Here is a 27,851-nt window from a genome sequence, read left to right as displayed (position 1 = left end):
CTTCCACGCAGAAATTAGACTATTAAAAGGTCCTAAAAAGAAAGTTGTTTTGGACAGAACATATTTTCAGGATGTTGGCAAATATGTAATCAATAAATTATATCTATGGGATGTTTAATGTTTATGTAATTAATCAAACAAAAAAGGTGCACTTTTGTCCAAACTGTACCCTAGCTAAAAAACGGTGGGGTACAGTTGAGACATAGTAGAGTACAGTTGAGACACCATTCTAATCAATGGAAGGTAATAGCCATGGGAGCTAATAGCATGGCCGATAGCAAAATACTGTACTCAACTGTACCCGTTAGCATCTTTACATTGGTTTTACATAGTGAAATTAGCATTACAGGCTAGCGTCTAAACTGTCCCCTTCTGGCCAGATCATACATTGATAAAGATTTAAAAATGGTTTTAACTGTTATGATGTCAGGAAATATGTCTGCTTTTAGAGCACATATCATGGCTTGCAATCATGTAACTTATATCAAGAGGCTAACAACTGGTCATTAGATATTCATTGTTGAAGGATCCTGGTGAAGTAAATCTGACCTGTCGAAAACAGCATTTCCCCAATATCTTTGGATCTGCGTTCTGTCCTGGTTTCAAATTTCCCATGATCTAAGAGGATATCGATGCGCATGTCCACAGCAAAAATTAGATCAGAGTTAAGTTGTTATGCAGAGATATTTGGTTTGTCTCAACTGTACCCTGTACTCAACTGTACTCAGTCTACCCTACAGCGTCATGATAAAAAAACAAAAGACAAATTGGTGGCTAGTAGAATAGTTGGATGGCTAGTGACTCGGGAAAACCACTAGCCACAGTGGCCGGCAAGTGAAAAACTTAATGTCAAGCCCTGCTCTTTCCACATAAACACTTTACAGCCACGACTCTACATGTACTCCCCTCTATCTGCATGCAGATATTCGTTTATCCGTTTTTGCTCCGTCAGTCTGCCTGTTTTAAATACAGTATGATGGCTATTGAACACGGGAGGAAAATGCTGGGGCCTTAGTTGTTTATATTGAGGGCAGTTTTGCTAATCATGTTATGACTTTCATGGTTAACAGAAGTTAGACCATTGGCATGGTCTTTGGTCTGTGGTGAGCAGGGTTGTAAATGATAGCTCTGTTTCCTCTTGAGGTTTCCTCAAGTACATCTCTGTCTGGCACGTTCTTTTCACTGTCGTTAGAGTGAAACACTGTTATTATCAGTTACTATTTTTGCACACTTATTTGAAAAATCGGAAGTAATTTTAATTCCATCCTGTACCCGTAAGCAGGGCTATAAATTAACTTTTTTCATCACTAGCCTATTTGGCTAGTAGAGGTTAAATCCTACTAGCCACACAGTTTGACTGACAACCAGTCAAAGTGGCTAGTAAGTTGTATTCTACAATAAATGGTTGGTCTTTTCTACCAGCCAAATTGAATTTTCACCAGCATTTGACCGGTTGGCTGGTGTGAATTTAGTCCTTCCTGTACTTATTTTGATCCTGCCTGTCATTACATGTTTCTGTCCACAGGGAGAGAAATATCTGGTGTTGAAGAAGCGCTATCGGCAACAGCTTCAGGACAAGGAGAGACATGATGGTCAAACATCACCGGCCACCTCCTCCTCCACCACCTCCTCCTCCTCCTCCTCTCCAGACGAAGAGAGGACCTCCTCCTCCGCAGGTCTCTCCTCTCAGGAGGAGCAGCAGAGCCCGGCCTGCGATGGGGAGGGCCGTCTGGGTCAGGCAGACTCGAAGGAGGAGGAGAGGTCGAGAGCCGCTGCGGCTGTGGCCTGGGACGCACCCACAGTCACCATCACCGTGACTGATGAGCAGGTGAGGAAACGCCTATCATTCCTGGTGCTGAGCAAAAAAGTGCTGTTTTTAAAAAAAAAGGTTCGCACACTCCTTTGGATTTTTTTCTCATTTAAGTTCTTTTTTTCGTTTTATTCGTTCATTGGCATGCCAAATAATCCAAAGGAGTGTGCAAACCTTTTTTTTCAAAAAAGAGAGATGCCTATCTGTCTCTGGCTGTCTATTGAAAGAGTTCATGCAACCTTCAAGAAATGCTCTTGAAAACCATTCTAGCCATTGCATTACATTGCATTAAATTCACCAGACATACAATGCAATGTGATGAGATGAAGTGTAGTGTAGCATGTTTTGAGTACTTCAACAACTGCTTTCAGTTTCTAACAGTTGTTGAAGCATTCTAGAAATGTTCAGATAAGGACAGATAATCTGGTGCAACCAAAGAGAGTACATTATAACACTAATCTAGAATGTCAATCTATTCTGAAATGTCATCTGATGTGCTGTATCTGCCTAAACTGGATATGCAGGGTATTCCAAAAGTCAAAGTCATAGTTTACAGCAGTGGTTCTCAACCCTTTTTTTTAAACAAACGCCCCCTTGACCTCATCATAAATCTGCCAACGCCTCCTTAGTATTGAAAAATAAAACTAACAAGACTAATGCCCCTAATGGGAACAAAGCCCCGCCCACACTCAGCTGTATCCGCACCGCCCCCTGGGGGGCTGTAATGCCCCCGTTGAGAAACAAACACTAGTTTACGGTTTCAAGACAAACTGGGCTACTTCACAGTGACTAGACCCAGGGCCAGGAACCATTTTAGAGGTGTTTTATTGTGGTGCACAAAGTGACTGACGTTTCGGTGCACCTGCGCCTTTAACAGAGTTTGACTGAAGTGCAGACATCTCCTCTTCATAGTGTACAGTACTTTATTTCCAATTCGATGTGTGCAATTTAAACTACAAAACACACATTTGCACAAGCCCACTCACACACCTACTTCCATTTAGTGTCTTGAGTCCACTGTTTCACTTCTTTACAGGCAGTTACTGTAACTATAGCTCCATTCGTAGCTCCATAATGCACGCCGTTCCAGCAGTGGCATGCTGTAATAGCCATTGAAAAGTTAACTCCCATAGTACTACACCACTATTACACCAGATATTCTTTAAGTATAGAGATATGCCAATGTGTAATAGGTTGCTATGGACACCTAACATGACCAGGTTCCGGTCTGCCTAAAGAGACGTGTCATAATACCCCTAGCATTGAATAGAACAGTCCTTAGGTCTGCCTAGGTCTGCCTAAAGGGGGATCCCCCCCCCCCTTCCAATAATAGAACCCGGAAACAATGGGCCAATGGAACCTCTCTCTCTCTACTCTCTCTGATAGTACTACACTACTATGACACGCCACAGGGCCTTTAGTAATGCACCATGACTTCGTCATTGCCATTCTGGTAACGGAGTAATTCAAAACCACTTTCATATGAGTTTCAGACCTCCTGATTTTGAATTACTCTAAAGCTCTGTATCCAAAGCCAACGCACCGCCACACCACAAAAACGGGCGCAGGCCGCAGACCCTTTCTTTGCTTACATTCTGGTAACAGCAAATTTATAACGCTGTGTGTTAACGGGTTAACTGGCTTATTGCAGCATCAGTACCAAAGACTGCCCTGGCTCAAACAGCACCAATTGTAGATGCCTCGCAGACAAAGGGACTCTACAACACTCATGCAACAGCCAAACACTGCTCTCTATTCACAGAGACTACATAAAGGCTGTACAACCATGAACAGGGTTGCCAGATTGGGCGGTTTACTGCCCAGTTGGGTTGTTTTGGATGACCATCTCTGCAGTTTTTGAAAAAATATATACAGTATATATACTATACCTATATTGGATAGGTTTTGTCTGTAGATGTATGAAATCAATAGATTGTGTGCCTCCAGTTGGCTTTTTGAGTAATTATTGGGCTCAAAATCCTCAATCACATCTGGCAACCCTGATGTCATTTTAACCCATTGTGTCCTGGAGCGACATATACGCTGCATACAGGCTCTTAAGATTTGAGGGATTTTACAAAAAATGTGGGTATGTAAGAGCTGAATGAACACATTCTAATGCAAAACGAGGGTTCTAGCTTTTAAATGCAACTTATTTCATGTTTGTATGTGCTTCGGAGGCTGACATATTTAGGATTTAATAGGCAGAGGGCACCCTTTCCCAAAAAGGGCTTAGGACAAAATGGGTTAAAGAAAATACTGTTCCCAATCCCGACCTCCTTTCGCTTCATGTCTTAATTTATCATTTTATGAACACAGATAATCTTTAGTAAGTTATAGGGAACATCATCTTCATCAAGTCTTATTTAATTAACCCAGAAATGAAGTCACAGTGTCTGCCACAAAATCAAATATAAATGTGGAAAGTAGAGGCTGGAGCACACTGCATCTTAAATTTTCAAGACTTTATTTTATGCACACAGCCGACCACACCCGAGTGACTCTGAAGAAGGTGTAGCAACACCGAAACGTTGGTCGGTGTGCAGTGTGCTCCAGCCTCTCCTTTCCAGTGACGTCTGTCCCACCGTGATGCACCTGCAAGCTAAGTGAGGGATGATGCGTAGAGTCCCAATTCTTCTCAAATATAAAGGTGTCTGTGAAAGTTCCTTCAAAATATTACAGCAAAATATTTTATGGCAAAACCATCACTTCAGTGTTTTGTCTTTGAAGTCCAGATGCCAACTCAGGAGGAATCAGCATGTAAATCTTGTATAAAAGTCTCAGTTTCACTTCCTGTAGCTGCTTTTCAGTTTCTTTGGGACATTTATAAAAATACCACGAGGAGGAGGTGTATTCACAAGAGGTCATAGGCGTAGCCCCTTAATGCACACAGTTATTTTATGTGTAAGTATGTGTTTAATGTCTCGTGGACAATGTCTTTTTGTATTTATGTATGTGTGTGTGCTACTTGACAACTTAATTTCCCACTGGGATAAAGAAATGATACTCTACTCTACTCTACTCTACTCTACTCTACTCTACTCTACTCAGTAAGCTTACCTCCAGTGTCACGCTGTAATAGTCATTGAAAAGTTAACTACCATAGTACTACAATACTATGACATAACACAGGGCCTTTAGTAATGCACTACGACTTGGTAGAGATGTCTGATAATATCGGCCCACAGATATTATCGGCCCGATAATAGCATAAAATGTAATATCGGTCAATATCGGTATCGGATTTTTGACCTATCAAAACCGATATAATAATGCTTGAATTACTGTACACTTTTCTCCTTAATTATTTTTCTATTTTGCACAGACGATGTTAATATTTGGAAAGCTTTGTTGCATTCGAGAATGCATCTAGTGGGGCATTACAATAAAATTAAGCATATTTTGTTACACAACAGCAGATTTGTAATGTTACCTAAAATTTGTTATGAGGAAAAATAACCCACATATATCGGCATCGGTATCGGCCGATATCGGAATCGAAAATTGAGAGTTGTACAATATCGGCATATCGGATATCGGCAAAAAAGCCAATATCGGACATCTCTACGACTTGGTCATTGCAATTCTGGTAACATTAAATGTACAATACTGTGTCTTAAAGGGTTAATCTTATTTGACACTATTGAGTCAAAGATGTCAAAGCTTAGGAAGTGGATGTCAGTATTCCCTTTCATCATGTTATCATTCCTCCCGTAGCCTGTTTGTCTTAGTAACATTGTACAAGGCCAATTCTTCAACATCGGCACACAGGCTTGTGTTGAATACCATTCATTCCTGAATGCTACTCAGGTGGCAATCGCGGCAGTTGTTGGATAACTTGTCGCTCGGATGATATTGAATATTATTTCACAAACAGATGTTAATGAAAGCCCATTGAGAGAGTTTCTCCATGCCACAGTCACTGCTCATGTGCCTCTACCAAGTCTATGAACACCATATGATGATAAGCAGTCACAAGGCTAATGAGGTCATCTCCTATCGAGCAGAATAGACGTTTTCATTTGAGTAATGCAGAAAAGAATGCTAGCCAGTTAGTCAACCAGTGTTGCCAGATTGGGCGGTAGCCCGCCAGATTGGGCTGCTTGGGACAGCCGTCTACGGGTAAAAAAAAGTTCAAAAACAGCCATTGGGCTGGTTTTTCTGTAGTTTTGCGGCCATGGAAATCAATGCAATTTGGTTGAAATTGGGTGAAATTTGGTGTCTCCAGGCAGTTTTTGAGCAGTGTTTGGGCTGGAAATGATCAGAGACATTTGGCAACACTGTAGTCAGCCCAAACCCACAGACATGCCAAATAACATTGGGAGGAGTGTGTAGTGTGGTGAGGTGTTCCTAAGCAACTTGAGTCAGCTATCCGGGTGAGACGGGTTGTGTTGTGTTATCTCTACGGCCTTGTTGACATTATTACACACACTGCTGGGATTATCAGAGGACTCAGCAGTTCACGGTGTAGAGTCAGACACATCTGACTTGGCCTTTCTTCTGCTCACCACCAGGGGCGGATGTAGTCATATTGGGGCCCTAGGCGAAATATAAACATGGGGCCCTCAAAAGTCATTATATAGACATAGCATTCTGTGTTTAGTGCTATTTTAGTGTTTTGTCTCATTTAGATCTTCGATTAGATTTAGATAGATAGACTTTTATTTGTTCTCACCACTATAGCAATTTTACATAAGCGACAAATTAAGATCAGGTTTACTTTTTTGTGTGTTTACCGCCGCTGGTGTGAAAGTTGGGGCCCCTATGGAGGGCGGATTTGGTTGGGGCCTCTACGCCAGGGGTGGGGCGTTTTATCCTGCCCTGATATCATTTTAATGTTATGCAGCTTCACATGAAATATGGCATGTTTTGTAAAGGAGTTTTCAGAGTGAGGAGTCCGCACACTTAGAATCCTTTTGGTTGTGTTTTATTTTTTCATGGCAGGATAACGTTTCGACCTCAGCAGCCTTCTTCAGAATGTTTTGTAAAGGAATCTTAGAAATTATAGACCTGAAGTGCAGGGTGAAATCCTGGTTTGTGTTCATAGCACGGCCCTTAGAGGACTTTTACGGCCCCTCGAATGAAAAAGGTTCCCCACCCCCCAGTCTAGCCAATTGCCTAGGTTTGCCTAATGTAATGTCCGTCTCTGTGCTCACTCTGCCCTCCCTGCCAGCTTATATATATAGACCAGCCCAGAGGACTATGACATATGACTCCTTGCTCAACCAGGAATATTGCTCAACCTGCTGTTATTCTTCAGAGGATGAGTGTTGACGTTAATGTCTTTGTTTATGCCTAGTAAGGTTATTCAAAACACACAAATGTTGGACTGAGAAGAACATGATGGTATAAAATTTCACATGAGGCACCTCTATGGAAGAATGGTGTTGCCATGCCCTCATACTGCAGGGCAGTAATGAGAAAGAAGTCAGGCCGGTTCGACTCCCGACCCGCCAGGTTGGTGGGGAGGAGTTATTAACCAGTGCTCTTCCCCATCCTCCTCCATGACTGAGGTACCCTGAGCATGGTAGTATCCCGCCGCACTGCTCCCTTTCAGGCGCCATTGGGGGCTGCTTCCTTGCATGGGTGAGGCATAAATGCCATTTTGTTGTGTGCTGTGTGGTGTGTCACAATGACAATGGTGGAGTAGGAGTTTCCCAGTTGGGCGTTCCCCACTATTCACTTTCACTGTTTCACTGATTCTGTATTGGAGGGTCTGGAACTGCCGAATTGAGAAACGATTACTGGTCGGATGTCATTAACTTTGTTGAAGTTTGAAATCTGATCTTACCCACTTCCTTGCAGTGTGTAGTCTGCTGGGATGTTATGAGTCATCGGTCACTCCTCTCTCTCCCCCCCCCCCCCCCCCCTTCGCTGGTCACCCTACAGTACTCTCTCGCCCCCACCACCTTCGCTGATCACTCCACTCTCTCGATGATTTCCAGCCCAAAAAATGCTCAAAACCCACCTGGAAGCACTAAATCCCGCCCAATTCTATTGATTTCTATGGCCAAAAATTGGGCGTTTTTTCTTCTTCTCCAAAATCCATTTTTTCCCGCACACGGCCATCCTAAGCAGCCCAATTGGGCGGGAAACAGCCCAATCTGGCAACACTGCCTACTCTCTCGCCCCCACCACGTTCGCTAATGATTGGTCATATATTGTCTGATAATACGAGCAGGGCTCTAAATTAACACCAGCCACCCGGCCAAATGCTGGTGAAAATTCAGTTTGGCTGATAGAAAAGAACAACGTACTAGCCACTTTGACCCATTAGTGAGTGTGTGCTTCGCTTCACTACTAAGATTAACATCTACTGGCCATTTTGGTTAATTTAGAGCCCTCAACACGAATAATGTGGTCCCAGAAGAACTGATCCAAACCTTTTCTCAAATTGAACATACTTGTTCTCGAAAGAAAAGAAAAGCAGAATTCACATCAAAAGATTTTTGACATTTAATCAGTGGGAGCCACTGTAATTAGAAAGAAAAAAAACATTTCACAAAACACACACAGTAATTACACTATTTCACATGTCTAATTTTATACAACATACCATATTTATACTGTAATTTAAAGTTTTATTTTTTTGTTCTTTTGTTAGAAAAGTGAAAATACAAAAGTCTTCAGTGAAGTCTTCATTTGTTTTGTTTGGTGTACAGTGGTGTTAGCTTCAGGAAATGAAGCTGTGTGGTTTGTGTTGTTAGCCAGCATCAGCAGTGTGATGTGCATGTGTTGAAGATTAAGTGTTTTACACTCTTACTCCTACAGTGAAATAGATAGACTTTGTTATTGTCCCCAAGGGGAAATTCATTCCCATCACAAGCTTGTCACAACCAACATAAAGCATATGTAACAACAGACTTGAAGACATCAAACATCATTGAACATTGATAAGCTAAACATAATGCAGGTACACTGAGACATTTTCAGACAGGACCCAAGGCACAACATTGATGACTTTCACACACTAGATACGTATACATGCACACTCAGACACTGAGTTGTAGAGAAGAGGGAAGTCGGCCTTTAGGAGGAAAGAGGCCGTTATGCTGAGAACGCATGACTGAGTTCACACACACACACACACACACACACACACACACACACACACACACACACACTCTCTCACACACACACACACGCGCGCGCACACACACACACGTGCACACACACACACACACACACACACACACACACACACACACACACACACACACACACACACACACACACACACACACACACACACACACACACACACACTTGGGTGAGCACCGCTGAGTTCACACACATAGATGAGCAGCTGTCTGAGGTAACTGAGAGGTTACTGAGTGCAAATTGGGAAGGGTAGTGGTGGTAGATGTTTGACAATGTAGTAAATTAGATGTTAGACCAGCAGTGGTTCTCAACCTTTTTGGAACAAATGCCCCCTTGATCTCATCATAAACCTCCCAGCGCCCCCCTTGACATCATTATAAGCTTCGGCCCTCTGAGTATTAATCTTTAAGAGTGTATCGTCACACCGGTGTGACGGGAATGTTCGGGCAGTGAAAGTTCTATAGAATTCTGGGCGCCATTCAATACAATTTGGAATTTTAGAATCTTGCATTGTTATAGAACACATTCTTTTTATAGAATGCTCAAAAACCCACACTCTTTAAAATTAAAATAGACTATTGCCCTGATTTGCAACTGAGCCCCCTAATATTGGAGTTCTGTCATGCTGTATGGTATACTCAGTATATGCCTAGAACATATCAGTTGTTGGACCATGGAGAAGATCCCCCTTTTCATGTATGAAAAGTGCAACTTTTCCAGTCATAACGAATACTTAGAAATGTGATGGTGATGGTGATGGTAAGCATTCATGACAAAGGTAACATTTGTGAATTAATGCCTCTGCTGAGCTTAAGATTTCAGACCTCATCAAATCAGGTGACCTACTAAATGGTCACTGCACACCTGATGAAATGGTTGATAGCTTCAACAACAACTTAAGAGGAATTCTAGATAACATAGCTCCAATTAGAACGACGACAAGAACCAGAGCTAGGTATTCACCTTGGATGAATGACTCACTTAGAGCCTTAAAAAGAAAATGCAGAGTAACCGAGCGTCTTTGGAGGAAAACTAAATTAGAAGTCCACAGACAATCCCTTAGGGATGAGATCTCCTCCTACAATAATGCGGTACGCTCAGAGAGAAAAGCATATTTTTCCAAAATCATAACAGACAACCAGCATAATGCGAAAGTTCTTTTTTCCACTATTGACCACCTGCTTAATCCAACACATAGCAATAACAACCTAAATGCAGCATCACATGCCAAGTGCGAGGAATTTGCTAGATTTTAGAGAAGGCATCCAAGGTGGAAACGCAGCAACCTCTGTCGCCCACTCAGGCAATACACCGAGGGGAGGGTTAAACCCCCCTAGGAGACCTGAGAGCTTCCAAAAGTTTTGTCCAATTACAGAGGACGACCTCTGTAAAATAGTCAGGGAAAGTAAGCAGTCTACCTGCAGCCTTGACGCGATCCCCACATATCTGCTAAAAAACGTACTTGGTTGCTTAGCAGCACCTTTACTGCAAATTGTTAACACCTCTATGCTTACAGGCATTTTTCCAAGCTCATTCAAAACAGCCATGGTAAAGCCACTCCTAAAAAAGACAAATTTAGATCAGAATTCTTTAAACAACTACCGACCTATATCAAACCTCCCCTTTATAAGCAAGGTACTAGAAAAAGTTTTATTTAAACAGCTTAATCAACATCTGGCTGGGAATGATATCTTGGAAAAATTCCAATCAGGCTTTAGAGCCAACCATAGCACCGAAACAGCACTAACCAAAATAATAAGTGATCTTAGGCTCAACACTGCCGCAAACAAAGTTTCAGCACTTATCCTCCTCGACCCTCAGTTGCCGCCTTTGACACGATAGACCACAACATACTAATTGACCGCCTTGAATCTTGGGTAGGCTTGTCCGGTCACGTCTTAGAGTGGTTCAAAACATATATTACAGGAAGACAGTTTTTGTCACCATCGGAGAATACGTCTCCAACAAGTATGATGTGCCTTTTGGAGCTGCTCAGGGTAGTTGCTTGGGCCCTCTCCTCTTCTCTCTCTAGCCTATATGTTGCCCCTGGGGCTCCGTCATCAGAGAGCACAATGTTGATTTTCATAGCTATGCCGATGACACTCAACTATATATCTCTGTCGAGCCTAGCCAAACCACTGCCATTCATGCCTTGACTAAATGCATGTCTGCCATTACAGATTGGATGAACAGTAACTTCCTAAAATTAAATGAAGATAAAACTGAAGTGTTGCTCATTGGGCCTAAGAAAAAACGTGCAAAACTCCACTCAAGCCTAGGTGACCTAAGCATACACATTAAAGATAAGGTTACTAGCCTAGGTGTGGTCATAGACTCGGATTTGATCTTTGAGCCTCACATCAACAAGATAACAAAATCTGCTTTTTTTCCATCTTAGAAATGTCAAACAAAGTGCGCGGCTTGGCCCCCCGACAAGACGCTGAGAAACGTATTCATGCCTTTGTCACCAGTAGGCTAGACTACTGTAATGCTCTTTTCTCTGGTCTCCCAAAAAAATTAATTGACAAATTGCAACTCATTCAAAATTCTGCGGCAAGAATCCTAACAAGAACCAGAATGAGAGAGCACATCTCTCCTGTCTTGGCAGACCTGCACTGGTTACCTGTCTCATACAGAATCGACTTTAAGATTCTGCTCACAGTATTTAAAGCATTAAATGGACTTGCCCCTAGCTGATATCTCAGACATGCTCTCTTTTTTATGCCCCCCTGCTCGAAGCCTCTCAGGTCCACTGATGCCAAGCTGCTAAGGACCCCCACCCCCCCCCCGCAGAAGAAGATCGGCGACGCCGCGTTTGCCTGCTATGCGCCCAAGAGATGGAACACCCTCCCCATCGAGATCCGATCAGCCACCTCCGTCGACTCCTTTAAGAAGCAGCTGAAGACCCAACCTCTTCATCCTTGCCAACTCCTAGCTGCCAAGACGTCATACTGTCCCAGCCGCCGCAGCGCCCTTACTACTCGCAATCCAGCCCTGGCAGGGGGGCTCCCCCTAGGTGGCCGCTGGTCTCTGCCTGAGGTTTCTTCCTGACTACAGGGGGTCTTTTTTCTCAGACCTCACTGAGCTTTTTTTTCCCCCTCACAAACTATGAATCAAGCGAAAGGGAGTTTTTCCTCACCCCTGATGCCACCAGGGCCGCACTTGAGCGCGCCAATCTCTGTGTGACTATCTATGACTTATGATAGGCCAGCCACTATGGACCTTACACATCTAAGAATCCTGGTCCTAACCTACGTTGACCTTATGACTCTACATTCTCTGTCTATCTCTTCTTCCTCTGCCTTCCTGCTTTTCTGCCTCTCCTCTATACCTCTCCTTTTAAATCTATCTCTCCTCTCCTTTTAATTCTATCTCTAACAATGTTTTTTCCCATTTGTTAAGCACTTTGAGTTACATGCCTTGTATGACACAGTGCTATACAAATACAATTATTATTATTATTATTATTATTATATTACTTTTGCAGCATGAATTCTGGAAATAAAAAACTAAAAATCTCACACAGTGTCCCTTTAAAATTAAAATAGACTATTGCCCTGATTTGCAACTGAGCCCCCTAATATTGGAGGTCTGTCATGCTGTATGGTATACTCAGTATATGCCTCGAACGCCCCGTTGTGTATGCAGCAGTGATAGTGTTACAAACGGGTAAAATAAGGTGCTGTTTCCACGTAGCTGGATATTTTTTATATGTGGATATTTTTTTCTCCTGGTTGCATTGGTTTTGCATTGGTTTTGGCCTTCTGTTTCCACGTCGCAGATATTTAAAATCCAGGTATAAAAAGCAGGAGATTTATTTTTATCCACATGTTGCGTTTACACCTCAACAGGAGAAAAAAATACCCTGCTAAAAAAATATCCTGCTACGTGGAAACAGCACCTAAGGGGACAGACGCATGGACAAAATCTCAAAAATGTTTACTATTCAAAATGTCTAGGGGATAACAGAGCATGAAGCTCAATGTCCAAAACAGAATCAAAGTGCCACAGGCACAGTCCAAAGCGATACACAAAGTAAAAAAGGATGTCGGAGCGTCAGGGGACAGGTCAGGAGGGGAAGCCGGTGGGGAAGCGTCTGTGGCTGCAGTCTTCTGGCAGTCCTTTTATAGGACTGCTGCAGGTGACTCCGATGATCAGCCCACAGGTATTGCCAATCAGCCCGATAGGCACCAATCAAGCTAGCCTGCTGAGTACATGACAAGACATGAGGGGGAGCCAAACTGCATAATGGTGGAAAGAAGACAGACAATACATGGCACATGTAACAGATAGTTGCATGGATATGTGGATATGTGCATGGATGGTGTTGATTGTTGGTGTTGGTGTGATGGATGGTATTGAATCCCTGATTGTTGGCTTTTTTTGACAGGAAGGAAACTCAGATTCAGGTGTGGAGAGGGAGACGGGCAGCCTGAGCGCTCAGGTGACCCCAGAGGTCACGGACGCCGAGGACGAGGTAGACAAGGAGTCAGGCTCAAAGGTGATATAACGCGCACACACACACACACACACACACACACACACACACACACACACACACACACACACACACACACACACACACACACACACACACACAGAGGACGAGGCGGACAAGGAGTCAGGGTCAAAGGTGATATAACACACACACACACACACACACACACACACACACACACACACACACACACACACACACACCAAACACACACCACACACACACACACAGAGACTCACACAGAGACACACACACACACACTACACACACACACACACACACACACACACACACACACACACACACACACACACACACACACACACACACACACACACACAGGACGAGGCGGATAAGGAGTCAGGCTCAAAGTTGAAATCACACACACACACAATGCAGTCAAATCTCACACACATCCATTGTAGGCGGATGCAGGGTCTTAACGTTCAACACAAGGCAAAGATGAACTGCACAATGATGAGCTCCCTCTTACACGATTTTGCTATTGTGGCGTTTTGGAATGCCCTTCCGCTTCCAACACACACATACACACACACACACACACACACACACACACACACACACACACACACCACACACACACACACACACACACACACACACACACACACACACACACACACACACACACACACATTTTATGTACTTTATTTGATTCCACATTACAAGTTAATATCGATAGGAACCAAATGTGATGAATAATCCAACAACTATTTGACCAATTAACATCTTGCTATGGGAGCATCATTAAGGGTACAGGAAACATCTTCTCTTCCAGATGAACATGCTCCCAATCACAGCTGATATTGAGCAGTATTTAGCTAGCTGTCTGGACCTTCTTTTACTTAGTCCACTGATGTTAAGTCCACTGACCCACACACACACACACACACACACACACACACACACACACACACACACACACACACACACACACACACACACACACACACACACACACACACACACACACACACACACGAGTAGTTGCAATGCGTACTCTGGCCACAATCCCGCATTCTCTACCTTTACACATTTACTGACGAGAGATCCCAGCAGGGGGCGCCAGCCTGTTTGTGTACACTTTGGACCACAGCAGTAGTGAGTGAGTGAGTGACCTCACTCTCCACAACACTCACAAATGCTGTCATAATATACTACTTATAAAATAATAATAATCATATTCATTGTTTATAGTGAAATGTTATTTTTAACCAGGGGGCGGAACTCCACAGTTATATCATTAATGACTCTTGCCATGTTTTCCTGTTTACAGTCAGACCAGGAGTCAGATCACGAAGAGGAATGTGGGGATCACTCTGTAGCGGTAAGTTTCATCCCTAATATAATTATAGTCTCACTATAGTAATCCCTATGTACACTCATCTGGTTTGCTCTTAAATTTAATATGCCACATTTCAGTCAACTCCAAAAGAAACCAAAGAAGATACTAACAAAGATAATAAGAAAATACTAAGCTGTATAAAGTACATGTCTTTGTTTTAAGCAGTGGCTCTACGTCCACCGCTTTGACCTCATAATAAGCCTGCCAACCTCATCATAAGCTTGTCAATGCCCCCCTTAGTATTAAATCCATTCTCCACTCACAACAGCCCCAGTCCCCCTCCCACGTCCTGCCACTGATTTTGGGTATAAGGTGTGGCTCAAGGATAATATGCTGGTGAGACATCACATGCGTCAATGACATCAGATGATGCTGAGGAAGCATGTTGTTGCGTAACAGCCCATGAAATGAAACATTCCGTGTCAGGTCTCGCTAGCTTAGCCAGCTGCCTGAGCAGCATATAAGCCCGGCAGTTTCCTACAGAACATTGTGTAAGTCAAGGTGGGAAGGGGCTGGGTGGTTCATGTGACCATCATGATGAATTACTATACTGGGAAAGGCTATTCATGTTGTGCAGTTCCATATGAAATATAATTTAAAAATATACCAGTATTTGTTGCATTCACAATACAAAATCTTACTCCTTTTCAGGGGGCTTAGTCAAGGTTGGATGTGCTTGTTGTCAAGGTTTCTGCCTTATATTACGGAAGTGTTGGGGGAAACCCTACCTGCCGTTTCCACTAGAGGGAGTCTGACCCCCTAGACCTGATCACTGAGGAAATGCAGGGTGTATTCCAATATGCAGACTTCCGTCCTCCCTTGCTCACTTGCCTGCTTGTGACCTCATGATGACGTCACTGACAACAGAAAATGAATTCAATATCTTGCAAAAAGCACAATTCTAATATAATTTCCTCATTTGCAATCGGGATTGTGAATGAAGAATAGTCCCCCAAAAATTGTTGTGGCTAGGCTGACAGTGGGGGGAAATATATTGTTTTCTCCACGGAGGCGGAGTGTTAGCAAAACACTAGGCCACAAGCACAAGTGGAGGATGGGAGTGGGCATATCAGAATGCAGCCGCAGACTGGCTTTACTGACACTTACACTAAACATTTGGAACACTAGCACAGTCGACTGGCCTCAAAAATGTTATCAAGGAAATAAAATGCTTGTTGGGACATTGTTTTCTACATCGTGTACTCTTCAGTGCAGAGGTTTTCGCTCTTCTCCACATTTCATGGTATGAAGAAGCACAAACTGATTCAGACTGATGTGGATTGAGGAGGCCAGCAAATTGGCTTCCCCTGTGTTCTTTAATCCTTACTGGCGCCTTCAGAAAAATCGAGCATAACCTTCCAGTTACGCCTCTGCTACACACACATTCATGCGTCAGCAGTGGTGCGTTTAGTTGTTTCCCCATTCACTTTTCATTGGGTGATCCTGTCACGCCTCCTGTCACACTGAATTGTGGTTCCATTGAGTTGCATTGACTGCCACGCCTAGGGCCATAGAAATATTGAAAAACTTTTGACGGACAGGCATTGCTCTCTGTATGGCCCTGCTGCGATCTGCTGCGATCACACTTCTGTGAGACACACACCCCCTGTCGTATTCTGAGGCATGCATGTGTGTAATCTCAGTGTTAGTGTACCGGTTACGGAATCCAGATAAGCTATCGAGTGCATCAGCTGGGATATCAGCTGACCACGTTACCTGGTTGATCAGCTGACTACCATAGAGATGTACAGTACAGATCATTGGATACAAACATGTTTGTTTGTGTGTGTGTGTGTGTGTGTGTGCGTGTGTCTGCGTGTGTGTGTGCCTGTGTGTGTGTGTGCGTGTGTGTGTGTGTGTGTGTGTGTGCAGCTGGACCCTGTGGAGAAGGAGTGGCTGTACTCGGCGGCCTGCGCTCAACTCTCCCACCTCACACACCTGCTGGAGATGGAGCCCTCACTAGCCAATAAGAAGGTACACACACACACACACACACACACACACACACACACACACACACACACACACACACATGGGTACACACACACATGGGTACACACACACACACGGATACACACATATGGACACACTCTGACTATTACTTTTTTACACTTACTTCGATATGTGTAGATGGAATCTGCAGCAAACCAATTCTCTGTTGAAAAAAGTTTACCATAACAACATTGCAATGACGTCAGCATTTTAGTAACATCAGGCTTGTTTTAAAGGCTGTGCATGAAAGGGTTAGTCCAACTACTGGTATTGGTGTAGTTGCTGTTATCAGCACATACTGGTAGAAGTCAGCAGGGAGTTTTACACAGTGAAAAAGCACTTAACCCTGTGAAAATAGGCAAGTTCAGCCATTAAACCTGGCCATCAATTACAGTGGAACAACAGAAATGCTAAAAATAAGAACAAATATTAGTATATTCCTCTTGCTTACATGACTACTTATTATTAATCATGATTGGAAGTTAGCATTTTATAGGATTTTACTTTTGAATGTTGATAAAGCGGTGAACTACATCATTGCTAATATTGTACTATTTTTTTTTTATCTTTCTTTTTCTCATAGGATTTCACCTCGGTAAGAGTGTCTGAGAAATAACCTCATTTCTTAACATAAATAATGTCTTAAATAATAATTATGCATTACTTTTGACGTCATGCAGCTTGTAGTTCGTGTTTGAGACTCACTAGTATATTTTTTCCTTTCCCCACCTCTGCTGCCATCTTCCCTGGGTGTTCTCTGAAGGGGGTAAGTTTCTACTACCTATCCTTACATTTAAATTTAGTTAGATACAAAGGTGACAGACGTGGCCCAATGGTTTGGGAGAGATCTTAAGATAAGAGGGTTGCAGGTTTGAATCCCAACTTATTTCACTCCCATGGCTTAGATGCCCTTGAGCAAGGCCCCTAACCCCATACTGCCCCAGGGATTGTAACCAATACCCTGTAACATAACTGTAAGTCGCTTTGGATAAAAGAGTCAAATAAGTGCAATATAATGTAATGTAATGTAATGTAATACATTCCCTACATTTGGATTTAGTCAGATACAAAGTCTTGATGCTGTTTTCTAGACATGGAAGTACTGACATGACACCTCCTTCAGCTCCCAGTTTTACTTACCAACTGATTTACAATACATATGTCTGAAAATACCCGTAGTTCACAGATGGTCTGAAAATTTCAGCAGTGTTTAGGAAACTCACCCAATGTAGTAAATTGCGAATTTGGCCAGGAATGTTAGGCTGCTAAACCAACCCCTCATATTGAATCTTTTTGTAGAACGTGTCTAACTGTGCACCTGTTATGACCTGGCTCGTGACAAAAGCTGCAACATAAAAATGGAGACAACACAAAGATTTACAGGTCAAAATAGTAATCTTTTATTTACAAGTTCAAAGTCTTAAATGTCTAGGGTATGATCAAAATAGTGTTGGTGCAGTATGGCATGGACTGAGTGAATGAATGCAATGCATGTCAGTGAGTGGAGAATGAAGGCACATAGAAAAAGGGGGAAACAGACAGAACAGAAAGTGAGAGAGTAGAGAGAGACCGGCCGTGTGTCCGCACACACGGCCTAGGAGTGCCTACTGAGCTAGAGCAGAGCTCCACCTTTTAAACAAGGCACCGCCCAGGTGCACTCAATGATTCCAATTAACCCACCTGGAACCAGCCTTGCCCGTGCACTGGCTAGCTAGCACCAGGAGGGGGCCTACAGGGTCGTCACACACCACATAGTAAGTTTTTGTACCTGGAAGTGTGAGTTTGGAGATGTGAAGTTTGATAAGAGTTGATGTGCCAATACACAGTCGCCAACATCTGTTCATGAGAGCTATGCAATTAGTCTCACTCACCATAGGCTGGCCTGCCTATGCACAATGGTGACGTCATCGCTCATGGACACTCCCCCCGTTCACTGATTGGTCAAGCGAAGATTCTTCCACGGGCAACCATGTCAATGGAAATCCAACTAAACCTGTGCAAAAAGAAGTGTGGAGATGTGTGGTCATCGCCTGTTGTAAATCATACTGCAGAAAGTCTAGTTTTGTTCACAGTATATTCATGATGGGTGGGCCGAGTTAACAGACTGATGTGTTCCAACATTGGTGGTTACATGGATACATCACTTTCCTGATTGAGACAAATGAGCAGGGATCTATACTAAAAAGCTGGTTCAAGAGTAAACCAGGTTAAGTTAAGAGGTAAATCATCTAATAGAAGAGTTCACTCAAAACTCTTCTATTAGATGATTTACCTCTTACAGTAATTTAACCTGGTTTACTCCTGAACCAGCTTTTTAGTATAGGCCCCTGTTATCGAAAGTTAGATTTTAACCAGTGCGCTGGCTCTTTGAATTCTGACCTTGCACAGACAGATAATTCTTAATCTGATTAAAGCCACTGAAGTGAACCTCAGAAATGGAGAACAACATTCTCTGCGGGGGAATCCTTTTACATATGCAACAATCTCTGGGAAAAAAAGAAACATGGTGGAAAAGAGTGTTTAGAGATGAGATTAAGTGTCCCCTCTCTCCTCTCCAAATCAGCTTAGGAGACATCAAGGTGCACATCACAAACTCCTCTCCACAAGTTCCTCCCTGAGCCCCTCTCTGTGCATTTCAAAGCCGCTGCTATCAAGAGGATTATGATCGATTGCCGTTTTGCCCCTCTGCCTTCCTTCGCTTAGCTCTGAGCTGAGTTGAGCAGAGGCCAAACCTTTTCAAGCCCCCAGCAACCTTTGTTGGCATTCTCTGTCTCTCTCTGTGTGCTTAATGGCTCTGGACTCATGTTTGCTGGCCTTTACCCCCTGAAGACGAACCCCTGACATGACATGGCTGGACTGGCCATAAGGCATACAGGGCATTTGCCCGGTGAGCTGATGATGATTTTGGCCTGGCCCTCCTCTCAATGTAGTGATATCACTTATCATGCCGCCGCAGCTAACTTCTCCGTGTCAGATTAAAAATATTAATTTTGACTGTTCTGGCCAAAATACATGAAGCGTAGCTCGCAATAGATCACTAAAAATTGTCTCTGTCTATGCCTGGTGGACCGGTCTTGGCTGAAAATGCCCAGCCTGATTTTTTGTGCCCCAGTCCAGCCTTTCACCCCCTGAAGTTCGACCCCAGCGGGGTTGAAGCCGGGTGCTCACAGTTTTTCAGTGTCTGACCAGGACCACCTTCTTAGATGCAGATAACTTAAGCCCCCCCTCTGTGTCAGTACACCTCTGTTCTACAGAAGACATAAGCAGCCGCCGATTACTGAACGGGCCTACCGGGGCTAAGGCCCAGGGGCCCAAGAGTCAAGGGTCGCCCTGAAGCCCAAGCTTCTATATTTCCATTCTCATGTTGCGTTAAAATCACGTGTGTACACACAAGTGAGTTTTCAAATTTTCTCTGGGGATATTCCCCCCAAAACCCCCAACAACATACAGTTGACTCTCACATCTGGCGTAGCCCCTTAATGCACGCTGTACCTCCTGTGGCACGCCGTAATTGACATTGAAAGTTAACTACTATACTGCCCTACAATATCAGAACGCAGTATCTTGAAAATGGTCGAAAATGGGTTTAGACCGGAAATTGGCTTTAAAATACCTTCTTTTTCTTGTGTTAAAATTTTTGGCCCAACTTCGTCCCGTTTCGGAAAAAAACGCAAAAAACTGATTATACTGCGCTTTTTGGTTTTAGGAGGTTACGTGGTAGGCTACTAGCCAAGAACGCAGTATAATGCGATACTGCACTTTTATACTGCACTTCTCCATTGACACCGTGGTTTTGGTGTAGACAGTAATACCACAACAGAGCGCAGTATAATGATTTTTCAGCTAAAAAGTAATGAGAATGTTGTTTTTTTTGCTTTTTTCTTGTGTGCATAAATTTTCACCCTAAAAAAGTATTATATGGAAGTGTCATCACCACTTTACCTCCAACACAGTCGCGTGGACAGAAAGGAAACTTTAAAGCCTTTTTTCTCAGTTTGGCATTTTGAATTATACTGCGTTCTGAAATTGTAGGGCAGTATAGTACTACTCTACTATGACAGTGCACAGGGCCTTTGGTAATACATTGCGTCTTGTTATTCTGGTAACAGCTTATTTATAAAACCGTGTCTTAAGGGGCTAAGACCCTGAATCGTTTTGTAGCCATTTGCGGGTGTAACAGAGCCCAACTAGCAGAGTGTGGCGTGGAACGTTAGTAAACTTCCCTCCCGAAGCCACATATAGTATCGGGGTAGCGCTGAGCTATCGGATTGGTCCTTACGCTCAGCGGTCTCGTGCTGTGCCTCCCATACCCACAGTGATGGGTTGACTAGGAGGTGGTAAACTCGAGACCCGAGGGGCTGACTGCGCAGGAAGACCTCAGTTACATGGGGGTGCCTTTCTTCTCGTCTGGCCCAGGGGCCCATGGAGTCATTATCCGTCCCTGGCCATAAGCCTGAAAGACCTGAAGTTAGAGGAAGGCAAAGTGCTCTCACACCGGTCTCAACAGCTTCCAGACACTAGTGTCTAATCTCACACACCGGTCTCAACAGCTTCCAGACACTAGTGTCTAATCTCACTGCATTACAGCATATTAAGGAGGTTGTGGCACTCCACACACATGCTTTGATGTCCTTAATGCTTCCCGACACACACACACACACACACACACTTGCACTCACAGCTACGTATGTGCATTGCGCATATGCACAAGCACAAGCACGCCAAAGGCAACATGTGCTCCCCCAAAAATGTTGGTTTTAGTTCACCTAGAAGTTAACTAAACATTCCGAGTGTTCCTCCATTAATTAATACAATCAGTATTTAATATCCTGGTCAGAAAAGTGATTGTTTAAGACATGCTAACAACCAGACCATGATAGTAGTCCTACACTGAAGGTTTCATAAATATTATCTACAAATTGTGCATCATAATTTATTTTATGTAGGCCTACCTTCAATGCACTGAACTGCAAAGGAGTTTAGCATATAAATAGTTTGGTTGTAGTCAGAGTTGTATGAGGTAGATGTAGAAGTACTCTTACACACGTAATAACAACGCTAGTAGTACGTAGGGCTGGGCAATATGACGATATATATCGTTATCGTGATATAAAAGTGTATATTGTGACCTTTCTCCTATATCGTTTATATCGTGATATAATAGTAATAGTATATAATGGTAATTTTATCAATTTTATACAATTGAATATCATTTAATTACATTTCATGTTGTCATAATACACACTATAAGTCCAGGTAACTGTAAAAATAAGAATAAAAATATCAATTTTAAAGAAAGGTTGTTTTGCGACATGAAAAAATAAAGAGCAAACACAGAATAACTGAAAACGTATGTAATTGTGCTATATCGTGATATATATCGTTATCGTGATATAAAGTAATCCATATCGTGATATAGTTTTTTTTCCATATCGCCCAGCCCTAATGTAGTATGATATTACAAAGTTAAAAGAAACCATGTAATATCATGCCACTAGTGTTGTAATGAAATCTGTAAGAGTACTTCTACTTCATACAACTCTGGTTGTAGTAGTACTTTGAAGATCTTTGTGACTTTACATTGTATCCACCTTGGCTTACACTGCTTGTTCTGGGGCTGGGCACATTGCAGACTTGATACCTGTGGAATAGAGCAGTTGGTAGCTCCTCCACACCGTAACATTGCAGCCAGTTACACGTAAAATAGTAAGTTGCCCTGCTGCCTTATGTTTGTAAGTTAACTTAAAGTGATACTGTCCCATGTTTGGAAATAAGCTCATATTACACCTCCCCTTGAGTTAAATAATTGAGTTTCACCTTTCTCCTGTACTTCCAACCGCACCGAGTATGGCGGTGCAAATTTTACCTCTATGCTAGCAGTTAACATTGAGTCCTATGAGACCAGCTAGCGGCTAACTGGTCTCATAGGAGTCAATGTTAACTGCTAGCTTGGAGGTAAAATTTGCAATGCCGTACTCAGAGAAGGGTTGAAAGTACAGGAGAATGTTATAGCTCAATCATTTAACTCAAGGGGAGGTGTAATATGAGCTTATTTCCAAAAATGGGACAGTATCACTTTAAGTCTCGAGTTGAGCTAAATTACAAACTTAAGGCAGCAGGGCAACTTACTTCTTTACGCTTAACTGGCTTCGATGTTTTGCAATGCAAAAGGGTGCAGTTGTAAGTGACTGGCCCTCTCTTTGGAGATTGAAAGTGCTTCGTTTCCTGATCTAAAGAATCTCTTCAGTTATTTTTTTTAAAATATGTTTTTATGACTTTTTTATTACAGTACAGTGCGATAGAGACAGGAAATGAGTGGGGAGAGAGAGTTAGGGTAGGATTGGCAAAGGACCGGGGGGCGTAATCGGACCCAGTGCCCTACCGTTCTGGTGGAGAACGTCCTCAAGCTCTCAGAATAAGTCCAGTTGCTTCTAATTAAACTCTTGTGGATAACACGACCTGGATGAACAAGCATTTCACATGCAGTTTTTCATTGTAGATGATCATTTGCATTGTGTACAATACCATCTTTAAAGGGGTATGCCACTATTTTGGGGCTTAATACAGTTAAAATCGTTGGCTGGGCTTTATAAAGGTGGTAAAGTGTCTTATTTTTCATCTAAGCCGTTGTTGCATGCTGCTACACGGATCCATTGACTTTCACTAGCTTAGCGACATACTCCCTCTTTTAACTTGTCTTAAAGCAAGACAATGCTTAACATGAAAAATAAGACACTTTACCACCTTTATAAACCCCAGCCAACGATTGTAACTGTATTAAGCCCCAAAATAGTGGCATACCCCTTTAACTTCTTTAATCCCTTAAGACGCGGCTTTGTACATTTGTTGTTACCAATATGGTAATGACCAAGTCGTGGTGCATTACTAAAGGGCCTGTGTTGTGTCATAGTATTGTAGTGCTGTGGTAGTTACATTTCAATGACTATTACAGCGTGCCACTGGAGGTACGGCGCACATTAAGGGGTTAATCCAAGCAGTGTCTAGATCTAGGACTGTGTGTTGCCATGATGACATGTTCTTGGTTTACTGACAGCATTCTCTCTCTCTGCCTTTCTCTGTCCATGTCCACATATGATGGCTCCCCTGGCCCCATGTGGATGCACCACTACTCGCCTTCACCTACACCTAGTTTGTAAGTAAACCATGATGATTTTTTTTTTTTTTTTTACATTGACCCAGTCACATCCTGTTATCCTTGTTTGTACGGCAGTATAACAGACAGACACAGGTGTGTTGCTAACTGTATGTTTGAGGAGGCGATTGAGACGGATGGGTCATGGAAAAGGGGGTAGGTGGTGGTGGTGGTGGAGGAGGAGGTGGGGGGTGGAGGAGGAGGCTGCAACCCTGCTGGGGGCTGGCGCGATAGATGGATGGATGGATGAGAACAGGACAGGAGAGGACAGGAGAGTCCGCATCCTGCCCTGTATGTTCCATCACACCCCCCCTCCCCCCGCCACCAGAACCCCGGGAGGAGGGGAAGGGAGCGGGGGCCACGTCACTCAAAGCATCCCAGGTAGCCGAGCCGTCCAGGCAGGCCCCCAGCCATCCATCACGGGCGCCTGGCGGAGGGGACAAAGGCGGCGTTCACACATGTGGCTAGACTCCATCACGCGGGGCCCTCCATCATGATCTGTCTGTCCATCAAGAGGGGAGCTCACACTAAGAGGAGGAAGCAAGCAGGCAGGCAGCACATCGCACGTCAGTTTTGTCAGTCAAGGACAGTCAATCACCAAGCTGAAGCTTTCTCAGCTGACACTGGTGGGCAATTGCAGAGAGCACACAAGAAACCTGCTGTATCTGAGATAGAAATTATGAAATTGAACGCTTTGATCAGTATACTACACTAGAAACTTACCATTTACCTTCTTTCTTTCTTTCTTTCTTCTGTTTGTCTTTCTTTCTTTCTTTCTTTCTTTCTTTCTTTCTTTCTTTCTTTCTTTCTTTCTTTCTTTCTTTCTTTCTTTCTCTCTCTTTCTTTCGTTCTTTCTCAATCTCTCTCACTTTCGTGTGAATGTGTGTTCATACAGGGAGGTTTGTATACCGTAAATCAGTCAGAGCTTTCAGTCTTGTTGAAGTTCTCTAATTAGCCGTGTAATTTTGCTTCCTAGTTGGAAGTGCATCATTCATTGGGATTATCAAATAACCAGGTGTTAGATTTCACAATGGGCTCCCCACTGTCATACTAGCAGATGCTTCTTCAGCTGTCAGCTGTTTCTGTGTGCCTGTGTGTGTGTGCGTGTGTGCGTGCGTGTGTGTGTGTGTGTGTGTGTGTGTCTGTGTGTGTGCGTGTGCGTGTGCGTGTGCGTGCGTGCGTGCGTGCGTGTGTGTGAATACGTTGTACGTGTAACCACCTATTATGGGGTACTTTTCTGCCATATTGTTAACTTGAGCCATTAGAAAGTAATTGAGCCACTGAGTAGCTGAATCATTGTGTAAAGACAACAGTGCTTTTGTGCCATGTGTAGTCAAGCGTGTCACAATGCCCTGTGCACTCCTTTACACGCATGTGATACATATTTGAATTGTACAGGAAAATTCATTGAGAACCCTTATGATAGTAATTTTGACTGATGCTTACTAAAGAATTCAAATGCTCTCATGTATGACAATCTCTACAAATGTGAAGGACGGTTAAGGAGTATGTTTTAAAAACTCATATGCTTTCAGGGTGTTTTAAGTTTTGGGGATGTGCGTTAAAATGATGCATGCACACTACCCCCTATTTTGCCAAGCTGGGAATATGTGATTTCTCAGCCGATGAAGTGAGGGTACAGCCATACATGAGGGGACTTGTGACCAGCAGAGAGGTCTGGAGCAGCTTAGGTGCAAGTACGGCAGAGACAAACAGAGAAGAGAAGTCGTTAGTGGAGTAGTAAGGCAAGGCAAGTTTATTTATATACTGTAGCGCATTTCATACACAGGTGCAACTCAATGTGCTTCACAAAGTTAACAAATGTAAATGAAAGGAAAACAGGGAAGAAAGAAGGAAATGAGTTACTATAGAGAGTTATAGTACTGTTATAGTAGTATATAGTATATAGTAGAGTTACTATATTGAATTGAATTGAATTGAAAACTTAATTACAGACTCAAAAAGTTCCATACAAGATACATAAAAAGACATAAAAAACACATAAAAAACAGACAGGTACATCACAAAGCACCAGTTCATTTGAAAACATATAAACATCTATACCAGTGCTGCCACAATTCAGAGAAGTACCTTGTATCACTCTGCCTGGTATCACAAAGAGTAGATATTATACCATTGCTTGATCCAGCAAGTCTACCCATAAATCTATGCATAAAATTTCTTAGCAGTGCATGAAAAGTGGGGACACTACAACTGACAAATAAAGTGCTTGCGCTCGTCCATCTTGGGACCTGAAGGAGAATCCTAAACGCATCATTGTATGCCACCTGCAGCTTCTTCAGCTTAGCTGTATGGTATTTACACCATAAGTGTGCTGTGTAAAAAAGGTGTGCAGTAGGCTCTAAAGAGATTAACCTTGACATCATCTGTGCACATATGGAACCTGCGTGCCAACATATTGGCCTGTGCATATAATTTACGACACTGACGCTGGATATCAACATCATCACACAGGTCATCAGTAATGATATGACCCAGATACCGCACTTTACACACTACATCAAGAGAGCTGTTAGACAGAAAAAACGAGGGGAAGTTTTGTTTTTGGTCCTCCTTAGTTCTCACAATTAAAATCACACTTTTTTTATGATTAAACTTGATGTCAAATAGGAGTCCATAACTGGAGCACACATTAAGCAATTGCTGAAGCCCAGCACTATATGGGGACATGATAACCAGATCATCAGCATAAATGAGATGATTAATTACCTTGTCACCCACCATACACCCAGTTTTACACTGCTTAAGATTACTGGATAGCTCATCCATATATACATTGAATAGAACAGGGGATAAGATGCCACCCTGTCTTACCCCATTTGTTACATGGAAGGGTGTAGATAGGCTACTGCCCCATCTTGTTTGCATTGTTTGATTAGTGTACCAGTATTGCAGGATCCTTATCAGGTAGGATGGGACACCTCGCTGTTGAAGTTTGTGATATAATTTGCCATGGTTAATTCTGTCAAAGGCCCTAGAAGCATCTAGGAAGCACAGGAAAACAGTGGAATTATGTCTTTTGTAATTATTTATGATGCCTACAAAGGCAAAGTGCAGTAACTACTCCAACTATGAATCTGAGAAAAATGCCTTCAAAGCCTTGTTAGGCTATTGTAGTTACTGCATATTTCATAGCAGTACGTAACTCTGAAACAGGACACATTTGGACCATAAGGCTTTGTCACAAGATAAAGGAGGTGTAAAGAAGACCATGTTCAGTATCGTATAAACTCAATTTTGACAAAATGTGTAGTTACTGCATTTAACCTTTGCAGGGTAATATACGAATCCCAAAGGAGATGTAGGTGGTTTAGGAGAGGTACAGATTCTCACTGATTTACACCACACTGTATGCTGTGTGAATGTGTGTAGATGAGTGCCTGTGAGTGTGTGTTAATCTGTGCTCTACAAGGGCCATAAAACATGCATTTATTCTTTTAAAAATGACTTTACACCTGGTTACTAAAAGAGACTGGCTGCTGTTAGGGTCAATGTAATGTGAGAAAACTCCCTTGAAGTCTTGAAGTTTGAAGTTTGGTGTGAGTATGTGTGTATATGAGTATAATGTCTTGCTTGAACGTGGTTCTGAATGTATAATTTTGGCTAATGTAAGCCTAGGGCATTTAATGTTCAAATTAGTGTGTGTGTGTGTGTGTGTCTGTGTGTGTATACATACGTAAGTAAGTGTGTGTGTGTGAGCGCATCGCCCCGTCATGTATTAGCCTTTTTTCTTCAAATCAGTGTGTGTGCGTGTATACATGCGTATGTGCGTAAGTGTGTGTGTGAGAGTGGTATGTGTGTGTGTGTGTGTGTGTGAGCACGTTTTGTCTATATGCGTAATGCAGTGCCCCATCATGTGTGTGTGTGTGCGTATGCGTAATGCAGTGTGTGTGTGTGTGTGTGTGTGTGT

The 27,851-nt window shown here is 42.8% G+C and overlaps 1 protein-coding gene across 1 annotated transcript in view; it reads left to right on the top strand.

Annotated features, from left to right (window-relative positions):
- Positions 1-27,851, top strand: part of LOC134456500 (ankyrin repeat domain-containing protein SOWAHA) — a 42,432-nt gene that overhangs the window by 4,872 nt on the left and 9,709 nt on the right. Inside the window, exons 3-8 of the mRNA XM_063207864.1 lie at positions 1,526-1,828; positions 13,302-13,412; positions 14,707-14,757; positions 16,648-16,749; positions 17,351-17,362; positions 17,455-17,457. Of these exons, the coding sequence (XP_063063934.1) occupies positions 1,526-1,828; positions 13,302-13,412; positions 14,707-14,757; positions 16,648-16,749; positions 17,351-17,362; positions 17,455-17,457 (582 nt within the window). The remainder of the gene's footprint in view (positions 1-1,525; positions 1,829-13,301; positions 13,413-14,706; positions 14,758-16,647; positions 16,750-17,350; positions 17,363-17,454; positions 17,458-27,851) is intronic.

The sequence above is a fragment of the Engraulis encrasicolus genome, chromosome 10, assembly GCF_034702125.1.
Source record: "Engraulis encrasicolus isolate BLACKSEA-1 chromosome 10, IST_EnEncr_1.0, whole genome shotgun sequence".
Taxonomy (NCBI): Eukaryota; Metazoa; Chordata; class Actinopteri; order Clupeiformes; family Engraulidae; genus Engraulis; species Engraulis encrasicolus.
The sequence above is the reverse complement of the archived record's forward strand: the minus strand, read 5'-3'. Positions and strand labels throughout refer to the sequence as shown.